Raw genomic sequence first — 14637 nt, 5'->3', positions numbered from 1 at the left:
TCCCTCCTCCATCCCTTCTGCCTTTCATGGTAGAAAATTCTAAACAAACACAAAAATAGACACAAGAGCCAAAGGAGCTGTGATGCCCGCCCCTCTCCCCCAATTTAACAAGGGTTAGGTCACCGCTGGACTGGTCCTACTTATGCCCTTCCCTGCGTTCTGGCCCCAGTGTATTATTTTGAAGTAAACCCCAGACAGGTTTCATCTCCAAATACTTCAGGAAGTATCCCTACAGGACACCATTACATCAAAATCAACGCCAGCACACAGAAGCACAGAGGAGCTGCCATTTCCTAAAGACAGAGGCAGGGAAGAGCCTCTGGGAAGGAGGGGAGTGGCTCCGGCCTAGTGGACGCAGGGCACCAGCCTGCTGCAGGGCCGGGAATGTGAATGGTATCCCCGTCACGTGTGGAAGAGAACTTTCCTGTGCCTTGGGGAAGTGCCTAAGCCTCAGGGGGTCCAGCCAGCCATCCCCCAGCTAAGGAAATGTTTGACATAACTGAACTAGGAAAGACAGTTGAACTTCTGGGAACCCGCCAACTTCTTAAACAAAGAATGCTCTTTGCCCCCCAGCCCTCACACAAAAACACCTGGCGGTCTGGGCGGGGTTGTCTCCGCACCTCACTTGGCTCCCGAGCCGGCGCCCAGGCAGCTGGCGAGGCACGGTCCCTTCCAATAGGCGAGGTGCCTTTCGGGGGCAGGCAGGGGACGCCAGAGTCACCGGAGTGGAAAAAGATGTCCATTTCCTTCGGCCAGTTTACCAGATGAGTATTACTCAACCACTACAATATTTACAAGTCCAGCTCTTAGCAATTAAAAAAAGATGTAAGAAAACAAACTCCTTTTCAAACTGGGAAAGGATATGAAACACGGTCTCTGGGGAACAGTGTTGTGTTTTTTGTAGATTGTTCATCGGGATTAATGGTCCGTATTTTTTCCAGTGAAACACTGGAAACCAGCGACTGTTGTGTCTGCCAGCACAGCGCCTCCGCCACAGTTGAGCGCAGGTAACAGCTCTGAGGGCGTCCTGACGAGGAGGAGGAGGATGGAGTCCGGCTTTTCCTGAGGGACTCAGAGCAGCCTCTTCTCCCCTTTAGCTGGAGGGGCATGTAGGAGAGGAGCAGGGCAGGGGAGGAAGGGGTGGAAGGGCGCAGGGGAGGAGGGAGGGGAAAGCAGGGCCGTTTTATCTGTAAGTCTTTTAATCTGGTTTTGTGTGTCAGGGAGCGCTGCACTGACTGCCTGTGTCTGTTGGTTGTTTTGAACCAAAATATAGTTTCTCTTATTGTCTGCTTTGTACTTCACACCGGAAAAGTCAGGGCCAGAAAACAAGTCCCATACACTTTGATGACCTTCAAGATCCACACAAGATATTTATCACATTTATCAAAGACTTCTGTAGTTGGGTTTTTTCTCCCCAGTTGTGCTTGACAATAGGTGACATTTGCTTATGTATTAACTAGTGGGTTCTCATTGAGCAAACAGAATTTTTGCAGCAGACTCCTGACTTGAGGTGGGAAATAAGCATGAGAAAAGGCAAAAAAAAAAGGAGGAATATTTGTTTTCAAAAGTTCATGTAAATGTTCCCTTTAATCCCATGACTGGGCAAATAAGCTAAGAAACGAATAGATGCTATGCAGAGAAGGTGAACATATTTACATTTTGATTTTCAGATTGAATGGCTGGAGAACTGCGGTTACCTCCGAGATCACCCCTGGGCCTACGCCTGCCCACCCTGGCTGGTGTTTGCTTTGCTGATGGCCCGGGGTGCAGGCACTAGAGGCCTTCCTCCAAGCAGCCGGAAGCTCCCCCTTGGAGACAATAGCGGTGGGAGACAGCTATCTACCGGCTCTCACCTGTTCAATCTGATTCACCCGGTTTTCTTTCCCTCAAATAGTGGTTTAATTAAAACACCAAGCAAAAGTTGTCCCTGGTTTTCTGTATTTAGTTTTGTTCATGCCTGGCATTCGACCCATCCTCCAAACCCTTTCTCTGTTCCTGGGTAAAACCTTCCTCGGCAGCTCCAGGGGTCCCCCTGCACCTCCTCAACAGACCTGCCATCCCATTGTGCCTGCTCATACCTCCTCCCCTTCTCCCCCAACCCCAGGGTCAAAGTTTGGACGCTCCACTCCCCACAAGGACTGCTTGGCCCCTAAAGATCTCACTTCTCCTGGCGTCAAAGAAACATTCACAGCCAGGTTAACACTCTTAAGCGATCATCTTCCACCTCTAAATTCTTGTATTCTTTATTAACATTCCTTTCCTAGGTCCTAGGATCCAAAACAGGGACCTCTCAGTCTGATGTGGTAGAATGGGCACTGGTTTTGGCAGCTAAAGAGACCTGACTTCAAACCTGCCACTTACTAGCTGTGAGCTGTTGGGAAAGTTCCTTCTTTCTGAGTTCGGTTCCACCATCTGTAAAACAAGCCTAAAAATATCAACTTCACAGGCTTGCTGTAAGGATTCAATAAACGAAGTACATAAAACTTCTAGAACATATCTGGCACTCCATAAATGGTAGCTACAATGAGAATAATTATTACTCCTGGATAACCCACTGCGTAAGAATGGTGCCTCGTGAACGGCAGATGCTCCATAAATGTCCTGAGAGAGGGCGGCAGATGCCCCATAAATGTCCTAAGAGAGGGCTGGTCTTGTCATTTAACAACAGAAATAAAATGTCACTCGTTCCAAAAGAGATGGAAGAGGAGCAAAAACAAACACCTGGGTGGCATTTAGTTTAGAAACAGAAAGCCCAATTCTAGCTGAGGCCCAGCAGTGATGACAGGTGTCCAGGGAAGGCTGGAAGTTCAGAGTGGAATATCTGGCAGCATCCATTTCAGTCATTAGCCACAGGAAGGTCAGCTGTGGTGGGTGCAACACTGGCTGGAGTCAGAAGGCAAGCAGAGCACAGCCAAGTGGACTCCAGGTGACAGAGCCCTGAAGACCTGACATGGGAAAGGCCTTTGAGAAGGGAGGTCGGAGTGGGCATGCAGTGAGGATGGGGTCGCAGCTGAGAGGCAGAGACGGTTGCAGCTGGCCCAGAGGGGAACCCTGAGGATTCAAGGAAAGCCTGAGGGAGCTCTGAAGTGGTGCCCAGCGGTGTTACACGTTCAGCTACATGGGAAGGTGGGCCGAGAGGGACGCAGGTGTGGGGGGGCCTGGCGCTCTAGCTCTGAGGACACAAATGATGATAATGTTTATGAAAATAATAATAGCATAACAAGAACAGAGGTAAAAAATGAGAGTGTTATGCTATCAGGTATGTAAGCTGGAGCATTTGACAAGATTCAAATCCCATATTGCCCTCACCACGAGTCAGTGAAGCTAGTGAAGCAACAACCTCCCCCAGTTTCTAGGTACGAAAATGGGTCTCAGAGGTTACCCCACACTGCCCATTAGGGACCCGCGGAAGGCAGCAGGCCAAAGCAGGGCTGGCTTTGGGCAAATGGCCACATTCTCTGGAGGGAGCCATGGGCAGCTTGGCCTGACTCGGAGGCCAGGAAGGAAGGCGGCCTAGGCAGGCCACAGAGGTCCTGCCGGGTATGAAGGTGGCAAACATGGTTTGTCACACAGGAACGACAGTGCAGCTCTTCAGAGAAATACATCAGCAGGCACAGAATCGGCCTAGAACCTGCCTATGTTTTGGTTCTCACTGAAAACAAAGAAAACAAAGGAAATTTCAATAAAACGGATCTTGGCTTTATCTCGGCTTTCTATCACACAACTGAAGGTATCTCTGCCGGTCCAGAAGACCAGAGCCTAGGAACACAGTGTAGGGGGATGAGGAAGCCCCTGCAAACTCCAGCCTGGCCCCTTGCAAGCCTGAGTGAGCAAGCTACCAACTCTCTGCACCCCGGCTTCCTCACGGAGGGCTCACGAGGGGGGATGCACATTTCCCAAACCTGTCAGAGCATCCCGTGACGTTTCCTAATGGCCAAGGCTTGGCACATGGCCACTGCTGACTAACTGCTGGCTCCATTCTGCAAAGTACAACCTTCCTGCAGGTGGGAACTGTGGTATTCTCACAGGTGACTCTTAGGAGTGGCAGGCCAGCGCCCCTCGAGGGAGTACAGGCTGGCTCTGTGCTGAGGGGGCACGGGGAGGAGGGAGGAGGCACCCTCCCTACTGCTGTCCTGGAAGTTCATCTCCCCGGTCCCTGGCCGTCGCCCCATTTCAGTGCAGAGAAGAAGTGCTGCTCTGCCTACATAGATAAACTTGAAAACCAACTCTAAAGAGAAGGTGGCCAACTGCCCACCGTCAGAGAAGAGCGTGGTGCAGAGAGAGCCATCTGGGGGCCAAAGAGAGTGAGTGTTCTCAACAGGAAGCAGGGGAAGGTGACCCAGAGGAGCGGTGGGGGGGAGGGGGGTTGGGATGAGGGAAAAAAGGACTTGCCTAGAAACAGGAAATTAAAAGGAATTAAGACTGCAAGCGAGGTGGGGGGGGGGAGTGGGCCGGAGGCCTGGCGAAAGGCAGGTTCCTGGGCTCTGGGGTCCACGGAACGAGCACCAGCTTGGGCCCTGACAGGCTGCCCCTCGGTCACTGGAGACCCAGTGTAAGAGCTCATCTCATCGGCCCAGGGCAAATCAGGTCTTAAGGAAGGGGTCAGACTTGTTGATCAGGTTGTCCTGAAGGGCAGCTGACCAAGGGCTCTACTCTGGGAAGTTCTGGCCTGAAAGAGTGAGATTTACCCACACCTGAACCGAACTCAACAAACGTTTATTGAGTGTCTACTATGGGTCAGGTCCAACAGGCACAAAGGTACATACTGGCTCTTTCCAGGCCTCCCAGTCTCCTGCGAGAGGCAGAAGGTCAGCCCATCCCCACCTCCCCCAAAACAACAAGAACACAGCAGATGACACCATTCCTTAGAGGCAGTATGTAAAAAACTCGGCCATTATTGTTGCTTCCTGCACAGAAAGTGCTGACTGGCTTCTAGGCTCCATCTGTGCTCTTAAAAGTGTTACTCATTTCCCTTCCCTCAAATAAGTTCAGGCCCGCAATCACCAGAGTTCAGCAGCAGAATTCAATTGTACATAGATAATCCTTCATATCAGCAATCAAAAGCAGCTTATTATGAGCTGTCAAGTCAATAAATTAATGCCAATTCTCTGGCGCATCAATATTTGTTATGAAATATGTCCTCATGTGCCACATGTTACCCCCGGGAATGTGAATCTGTCTGGAGTCTGGCAAAAATTCAAAGGTCTTTGAAAAGACAGTCAGGAACTCTGTTATGGATATCTTGTTTGGACAATTCCCTCTTGACTAAGTGTCAAAAGATTTCTGGATGGCTCCAGTCAGGCTATGGATTCTCCATTACAAACCCCTTCATTTGGGCGGCCTGGACTGGGAAATGTCACCTGGCACCATCTAGGGACACCAGGCAAGGTGACAGAAGGGTACTGTCGCCAAAGTCCTAAGGTACAGAAAGGCAGGGCAAAGAGGTGTGGCCATCAAGAGAAATAGGAAGCTTACCCATTTGATTTTTCTTTTTCCCCAAAAGCAAATCATCCAACCATGATGCAAGACTTCTGGGTGGTAGATCAGAACTGAGTCTTGACTTCCAAACCACAAAGAACATACTGGGAGGAGGGCGGGGGAGGTAGCCCAGTCTGTTCAACTTGACCCCGCCATAGGCACAGCTGAGGGCTCCAGCAGGGGAGCCCAAGGGAGGTGACCGGGCTCCTTCTCTAGGAATTTCAGATCTTGGACTGAGCAGAGGTGGGGCTTTGTCACGTAATGGTGACACTGTAGTGGTGTGGCCCATAAACTCGGCCCAGGGTTGTAGGTCTTGCCTCTGTTCTGGCTCTTTTTGAGTCAAGGCTCACACAATCATCCCTTAGATTCTTGCAAATAACCCAACATCAAATAAATTGCATGTTCTTTAACCTAAATGAGCCAGAGTCATTTCCTCTGACTTGTAACCAAGATCTTTCAGTAAAGAAACCATCAGCAAAAAAACAACTTGTCTCTAATTATTTGGAAAAATATGAAAGTAACACAGGAACAACTTCGCTTTACTGGTTTAGTGCTGAAAGGGCAGTTCTAAGGCGCTGCTCCTGAGGGCGGGCGTCCTGTGCTGCAGCCCTCCCTACCCTGAGTGGGCCATGGTCCCAGTAACTGTCACCGTCAAGAGGCCCTCTCAGGTACCAGAGTCCTCTCCTGCACAGTCACATATCCTATCATTTTACGCATGTCCTTTGAGCAGTGCTCCGGATGTTGTCCTGAAGAGTCAAAGTGAACAGGAGATGTGCTCAAGCTCTGGGGCAAGAGGTACTTGGAGCAAAGATCAGGGCGGGAGAGCTCGCCCTCCGTAAACAAGGACACCTTGGATAGGGTGCACCTCCCCTTGGGGATCCCTCCTTCCCCAAAGCACAGTGGGTAAGGGCCCATCAGGTGTCTGGGGGAAGCAGGTCCCAGGTGAATGCACATTGTTCCTGCTGCCACAGTGCTAACAAGAGCTATGTCCATCACTGTTAGCAGTGCTAGGCACGTTACATACATTATATACGTTACACATTGAGCTGCTCAATAAATATCTAATCAACACATGGAACAGAAGTTCCCCACTCTTGATGTGGTTAGGTACGCAAAGACAGTATTTGAATCTTCTGGATTCTGTTCCTCCACAATGCCTTTTGATTTATGTAACAAATATTGATTGAGCATCTGCAGGGTTCCAGGCACTGCTTCAGGCTCTGCAGTTGCAGCAATGAACAGAAAGACAAAAATTCCTGCCCTTCCCGAGTTGTTATTTGTGTGTGTGTGGGGGGGGGAGTACAGAGGGTAAAGACAGATAAAAAACAATATAAGTAAATTATGTAGTATGCCATAGCAACTCCAAGGTGTTAAGTGCTATATAGAAAAATACAGCTTATCTCTTCCTATTGTGGAAGCCAGGAGATAGCTCAAAGGCTTATATCCCCCTCCCTCAGGTTCCAGGGCCATATGAGGGAGCAAGTGCTAATACTTTCCAGAAACCAGCCACCCCACAGTGGGATTTGGGAACATACTGCAGGTGAGATTAGGGTGCCTTCCTACATGGCATCAGGAAACTGCCATCCTTAAATGTTAATAATATGTAAGCTTGGAAATAACACATTATGAAAGTTTGTTGGAATGAAGGGTGATGTAATGACAACTGGCAATAGAAAGGAGACTTACTGTGGCGTGCACAGAAAGAGGAGCTGGAGAGGAAGAACTTGTCAGTGGGTTCCCAGCACTTGCCAGGACGGGCTAACCTGGCCAGCACACTCTGGTGCCTGCTTGATCTGTGGGGACATGTGGTCTAAGCTGAAGCAGCAGCACACCGCTGCCTGGACTGCAGCTCCTTCTCAGATGGCCAGTTGTGACAATTCCATGCCCATGAAAAGTGTGAGTGTTAACCTGAGGCCTGCTGCTTTTATTAGGGGCCACTTCACCTCTGAACAGTGCTGCCTGACAGTGCAAAGTGCTGGCCACCCGCTGGCTGCAGGAATCTAAGGGAAGCCAGGCAGTAGTGGTGATGAAATAGGAGATGCAAGATGTCACCAAAAGTTTGAAAGAATCTGGGTAAATGCATTTCAATTAAAGCAGGGATCACTACTGCCTCAGGTCAGGGACCACTCTGACATCTTGGAGGCTACATCTGCCCTCACCTCATCTCAGCATTCCTTTGGCCTCCAAGGTGACATGGACGATATAGAACCAAAAGCCAGAGTGGGGAGGGCAGAAGAAAGATGACTGTTAAGAGCTGTGGGAGAAAAGAAAAATAAGGGTGGAGAGAGCAGCCCAATGTGGTCCTTTCACTTTAAGAGCAGAGCCTTTTCCCAAATAGGCAGAACATATGTCATGATTACTCAGTTTGGCTGCGAAGCCTGTCCTCATCATTGAGGCAGAAAAATTAGCTCTACTATGTTCAAAAGGTCAGCCTGCTTTCAAGTGCTTACCGCAAAGCGAGCTGAAGCTCTCTGGCCCACTAATTTCCAGCACCATGTATGGCATTTCCCAGCTGTGACGGCACATGAGAACGTATGTGCGCATGAACACAAGGTTTCCCCTTCCGGGAGGCCAAAGAGCAGAACAACCAGCTACACCGCGGGCTCACAAATCAGACTGCTTGTGCTTAAATGATGGCTCTGTCATTTGGGTAAGGGAGCCAGTCCTCTGTAGACCAAACTCAGGAACACCAACCCCTGCTCCCAGAGTTGTCCTGGGGACAAAATGCTTAGTGCTGGGCACACTACCTGGCACATGGCACATTCTCACTTGACATTAGCTGCTACTATTACCTCCTGGAAATTGTTCTTGCTGCAAAAGTGGCATTCACAGTCATCAATCTTTGGACAGAAGACGCCTGACCCACTCCCTATCCGAGATCACTGTTAAGTTCTCAGTGTGGCATGTTCTCCATGGCAAACCACCAGCATGGCAAGCCAGGTCCCCCTGGGGACAACCCCACCAGCCACGTGCCCTTGGCCATGACCACTCTCGGGTCAGCCAAATATGGCTACCACAGTTTCCCTGAAAATCTTCTCTACTGCCTGCTTCAAATTCTACCATGACAACAGATTTTAAAATTTATATTCATGCAAAATTCTCCAAAAGCCTGAATGCCTACATGAATAAAAATACCTGAATTAAAAGCACATCGTAAAATGCAGTTCATATTTGTTTGATCACAAGAGATGTGTCTTTCACTCAGAGTACCCCAGTGGTCTCCCCTTTAGGCCTTGGGTTGCTAATTTGAGGATATTGCTACACTGAGATGCTTGGCTGCAGGGAGGGAGTGAAAGCTATGCACCCTGGTCAACTGTTACCTGTTCACTAGTGTCAGGAAGAAGCCATCAGACTTGTGAGCTCCAGCGGCATCACCAAGACTGGTGGAGTGGGAACAAAGAAAGAGACTTAGAAGCTGCTCTGCCCTGGATCATGGAAAGAGGGCCTCTTAAGAGAAGCAGCTTCAGAGCTTGTAGTTCAATCTAGGAAATTCACAGGAGTAGCCAGGGGATAGTCAAGCTGCAAAGTGCTCACACCAAGCACGTGGTACCCCTACAGGGGCATTCACGCTGGAGTGAAGGAGCCTCTTCCTTCCCCTGGGGGATGCTGCCATGACATCACCTTCACTCAGCACTATTCGCAAACACCTCTCACCCCAGAGAAGTCCTTCTATGAACAGCATATCGTCCAAGGATCCATAATGCTTGATCTTTGCAGAACAGGGTGGCCACTTTCAGAGTCTGCTGTCAGTGTAGTGCAGGCTTAGACCCCAAAGTGGTGCCCTACAAACCCTTCTGCAGCTCTGAGACACTGACCTGCAGGAGCGGTGCCCAGGCTCAGCGATGCCACTGACGAGCCTACTGAAAACCAGTGGCCACAATCCTGAGCCTGACATCCTACAATACGGCCAGCCTACAAGATGTTGAGCAAGGACTCCAGAGGCAAGAAGAATGAATAGAAGTCCTTAAGCCCCAAGGAGTCACTGTGGCAGAGCTGAAAGATGGAACAGCTGCCCAGAGGGACTCAGCCTGGAGGACTGCAGTGAGGCATGAGGCTTATAGCACTTTCAGGGGTGAGGCAACCCAGATGGAAGCCCTCCTCATCCTTCCTCGGCCGGTGGTCAGCGTGTCAGGGACTTAAATCGACTGTAAAGATACAGTCAGAAAAAGGCCCACTGGTGACCACAACTGAGTGTCAGGGGTCACACATTAGCCTGTTTAAGCTGTTACCAGGCATTTGCCTATCACATACCATGCACAAAATTTATCTGCCTTTCAGATGTATGATGTTGGTGCAAAGAATAAAAGGTGTTTGAGGATAACTTAAAATGATGTCAACTTTTCCTTATCCACTCTTCAGGAAAAAAAGTAGAGCAGACAATCCAAAATGTCAGATTTGGCTTTAAAGTATTTGTTGACTTACATTAAACACGGTCTGTCAGATACCTAAAAAGTCATTTTAAAGCAGAATTAAAAAGCTGGATTATCACACATTCCCAATGAGATGATCCAGTGTTCCCACCTTGGCCTCTCACTCCTAACACGCCACGCTCACTCATACCTGTGCGCGGTGGCAGGGACGGTTCACACTGCCACAAGCCCTCTGCCAGCTTGCACACTCCCGGCACACAATACTGGCTTTAGGCCTCAGCTCAAAACTGCTCCCTCCCCACTGGCACCTTCTCTCCCATGCCCAGGGCAGTTGCAGGACCACTTTTCCTTGGCCTCTTCTTCATACCGTTATTCTGTACATCACAGAAATGAACTTGTCATTTGGGTCAATTAACAATTGCTTTGGTTCACGGTTTATCCTCCCTGATAGTCTGTAAATTCTTGAGGGGACAGACCATGTGTTTCCATGTCTGTGTCCCCAGCATATTACCCACAGGTGCCTAGTATAGATGTCATATGACACATGCTCAACAGGTATTTGTGTTTTGGTTGACTGGATGGCAGTTCATCATAGCCTGGGACATGAAGAGTCAATAGTATGGATTTCAAATGACATTTTTGCTTCATGGTAATGAATGTGGAGATATTCTAGGAACTAGAACAGTACTTGGCAGATGGTACATGCTCGACGAATACGTGTTAAACAGATGAAAGGGTATAAACTATCAACAAAACAGGTTATTAAGGAGTGTTGGTTCTAAGGAACTATAAAAGGGTACAATTACGTACAGCTGCTATTGCCAAACTCAAAATCAATACACTGCCCATTAGTAGTTCATGAACTGAACATAAAATTCTAGAAGAATGTATTCTATATGTGTCTTTCAAGTAAATGAACAGAGCTACATTTTAGTGAAATGTTGAGATTTTACCAGATGCTCATGGGTTTCTTTTTTTTAACACAGATGATTCACACTCAGCTGCAGCCAAGTGGACCCTCTTTGCATTGAATCAAACGGTTCGAATTCATACTTTATTCATTCCCTGTACCTTTTTATCACCCTCTACTGGAAAATATTCCTGAGAATGAAATTACCAAAAATTACTAAACAACAGAAATGCTATTTGTGTTTAGAGCAGTGCAACTCACAGTTGATCCTGGGGGAATGGGCATCGCCCGACAGCTGGTCAGAGATGCAGCTTCACAGGCCCGCCTCACACCTATTGAGTCAGGGTCTCTGTGGTAGGGCTCAGAAAGCTGGTGTTAACAAGCCCTCTAAGAGATTTGCTAATGTTTGAGAACCAGTGGCTTAGTAGAGGTTCTCCACACCACAACATAAAATATCCTCTGCTAACACCACAGGGAGAGCGGCGGCTTTCACCAGGCCCCAGGAAGATAATGGGCTGAATGTCCCCAGAGCAGCAGTGAGAAGGCCATTGTCCAAGGGGCAAAGCAGGCAGCTGATGACTGTCTCTGTTGATGACGCACAGCTTCGTGAGGAAGAGGAGCAGCCTGGGTGTGTATTATGCACACAACTCACTCGCTGTCACAATTCACCGCCTGTCCCACATGTATGTCACCTCGGCCACATCTCCTCTTGATAGAGCTAGCTCTGTTCGGAGGAGGTCTGCAGGACCATAGCAGCAGGTAGAGTGGCCAAAACACTGCTCTGGCTTAGAATAAAGACAGACTTGGAGAATCATCCCCACTGGACTGTCAGACTTTTCTGTTTAGCACCAGGTTGATACAGATGGTCTCAGCTGCTAAGCAAGTTGGACCCTTCCTCTTCCTCACAGAAGCCTAAGGAAAGGCCCAAGAGAGGAAGAAGAGCTGCAGTGGGAACTATGAAGCAGGAAAAAGCTGGTATGATTTCAGCTTCAAATGCAATGGCTGGATACATTTATTTCCCCACATCAGGAGTCTTGGCTAACAACTGTATTTCTAGTGCTCCTGAAGAATGCAGATTTAGGATGCCACAGCCACTGGGTGCCAAATACGTCCGTCAGAAGGAGGTGCTTTTGCAGCGCCAGCTGCCTGCCATCCGAGAGGGCACCTCAGAGCTCGCCTGCTGCAGAGCCAGCTTTCAGGCAGAGGCAGCCCCTCTGCTAACAGCCTTCTTCGAGCATTGGGGGTGAGGAGTGAGAGAGGGAATGTCTAATGATTGGTTCCTTATGGTCCTTACATTCTTGAAGTATATTCTTTACACCCGCTGGAACACTTCTGCATTCTTGATAGCACGACTGCAACATACATTTTTTCCTTTTAGAGCACTGCCGTTTATTGACACACTAAAATATCCTAGGAGCAAGATGTGCCTCCTCTGCCTCCTTATGCCCCTCCTTCACCACAGCCACACTCTCCACACCATTCCTTGTTCTCTTTCTAAGAATGCAATAAACATTTCAGCACAATCTTTTCAATCCACATTATTTATAATAATCTGAACATCCATCGAGCTTGGCTACAATCCTAAGTAATAAATCAAACTTAACAACAACAAAAAAGGAAGGGGGAAAAAAATCACCCTTTGGCTGGGCTAAAGCCTGAGACATTTCATTCCCCAAAGGGTTTAGTTACGTTAAGAAAAGTGAGATGGGGATGAGACTCAAGGTTTAGAATGACACAGAATCAGGAACTTGAATCTATAGGTATAATCATAACTTTGTATAAATCTCAAACAAACATACCTCTCAGGAGTGTCATGAGGATAAATGAGATACGTGGGAAGCACTCTGAGTGCCTCCAATAAAAGCAACTGGAGCCCAGTTTCCTTTCTGGGTCCAAAAGGTCATCTTCATGGAATGGAGAGGCTAAAAGCTCTCCTTCTCTCCTGGAGTTCCAGTCTTTGCTAATTAACATCCCTCTACAGGTTTGAACATCGTGGGAGTGAGCCTTGAAGCAGGGCCTGGGGCAGGGCCTAGGCAGGCAGCCTGGCCACCAGGTCCTGGCCCCAGTGGCCGCCCTCAGCGGTGCCCCGCAATCCCCAGAGAGGACCAAGAAAGACCACACACAGCCAGAAGTGTCCACAGAACGATTCTGCTCCTGCCAGGAGGGGAGAGGCGGGAAGCAGAACGTGTCCGGCACGCATAGTGCATGGCACTATGCAGGTTTATATAGTCTGACTTTCTCCTCACAAAGAAAGAATCTGGCTCATAAGCTCACTGATGATTTCAAAATTTATCTAAACAAATGGGGAGGCCAGCAGAGGCTATTGGCTAATTGCATAATTGGCCTGAGGCCTCGCTGCTTTGGCGATTTCCCTCTCATTCTGAATCCTGCAGTGAAAATCCAAGCTGTTCAGCCTCGCCATGGAGCAGGGGTGTGTTTATGTGGCTAGACCTCGACTTAGTGGCTCTGCTCGTGTATAGTCTGACATGCTCTGCAATCTGCTCTAAGTGGTCCCTTTTGACAGTTTCCTGGATATGAGGAGCCGATACTTTTCCATTCTTGCAGAATGGTCTGAATAGGAGATTAGGGTAACTGAATCACAACCCGTATTTTTATCATTACAGTCTCAAGCTGGTTCTGGGGAAATGGCCATAGCTGGTGGGTCATGAGACTATTCTGCAAGAAACTAACTTTTCTTATTAAAATCACAACTAATCTGGCTTCACCACTTTGCATTTCAACGTAATCAGGTCTTGTTACAGGACAGATGTATTCAGTCCTGTTCAGCTCTGTCACCTGCTTGTTAGACTGGGTGGCGGTAAGACCCTAACCAACGTTTCAGAAGGGATTTGATATCAGCTTTGCTGTGTCTGTCACTTCTGCCAGTAAGTATTATGGATAACTACATTTGTGTAACCAAAGTCGTCTAAAATACAACAGTTTCTTAGGTCAAAGGAACCATCAAGATCTGTGTTGCTTAACTATTCCGATTCATGGTCTGTTTACACCTTCTGCTTCTTTTGCTTCTGACGGTACAGGTACCCTCGCTGGCGCCGGCCCCTCAGGAGCGAGTGGTTTCCCCAGATGTCCTGGGTCTCTTCTTCCGCGTATTTCTGCTCTCACCCCAGCACCCATGGTGGCTCCTGTCCCTCCACTGTCGCCTCCTAGGCTGGACTCTTCTGCCTTCAGAGCTTCTTCCCCCATCACGCCCGGCCCGACTGATGCGGGGAGCGGCTGCTCTCCACCTCTCCCCTCATCCGATCACTCCACCTTTCCCGCCTTCCCCCACTTACACACGCTTTCCTCTTCTGTTAATTCACAGTGCCAGTGACAGGTAAGGAATGCTTATTATGCCCATGGGTTTAGAGCCAGACTTTTTGAGTTCAAATCCTGGCTACCCCACTTCCCACCTGTGTGGTTATAGGCAAGTTACTTAACCTGTCAGGGCCTCACTCATAAAACGGTGATAATAATAGTTTATATACCACTGCATATATATACACACACACACATATATATATATATACACACACACACTGTAAAATATACTATAATATATATACCACTGGGTAGTATGAGTATATGTATGTGTGTGTATATAAATGTACACACACACATATTTACACAGTGCTGGAAAAGTATCTATAACATACTAAGTACTCAATAAACATCCACTTTTCTTACTATTAAGACTTTGCCAGACATGTTTCGTGGGGTGTCTAAGCCCCAGTGGGATCTGTTTTGACCCAGGTTCTGGTCGAGGTGTGAGCCGAGGCGGCTGTAGTTTGTGCCCACGAGTGCCCCCACGGAGCCACGGAGACTTGGGTGTAGAGCCCAGGCTGGCCAGCAGCCTCTGACCCCCTTTAGCCCAGCTCCCGG

At 48.6% G+C, this 14637-nt stretch overlaps 2 protein-coding genes across 3 annotated transcripts in view; one reads left to right on the top strand and one right to left on the bottom strand.

Annotated features, from left to right (window-relative positions):
- The window catches only part of NTN1 (netrin 1), a 207451-nt gene extending 205492 nt beyond the window's left edge, over positions 1-1959 (top strand). Inside the window, exon 8 of the mRNA XM_057500879.1 lies at positions 1671-1959. Within this exon, the coding sequence (XP_057356862.1) occupies positions 1671-1675 (5 nt within the window). The 3' untranslated portion in view covers positions 1676-1959. The remainder of the gene's footprint in view (positions 1-1670) is intronic.
- The window catches only part of STX8 (syntaxin 8), a 292360-nt gene that overhangs the window by 5281 nt on the left and 272442 nt on the right, over positions 1-14637 (bottom strand). The gene's annotated exons all lie outside the window — the stretch shown is intronic.

Source organism: Manis pentadactyla, chromosome 4 (assembly GCF_030020395.1).
Source record: "Manis pentadactyla isolate mManPen7 chromosome 4, mManPen7.hap1, whole genome shotgun sequence".
NCBI lineage: Eukaryota > Metazoa > Chordata > Mammalia > Pholidota > Manidae > Manis > Manis pentadactyla.
The sequence above is the reverse complement of the archived record's forward strand: the minus strand, read 5'-3'. Positions and strand labels throughout refer to the sequence as shown.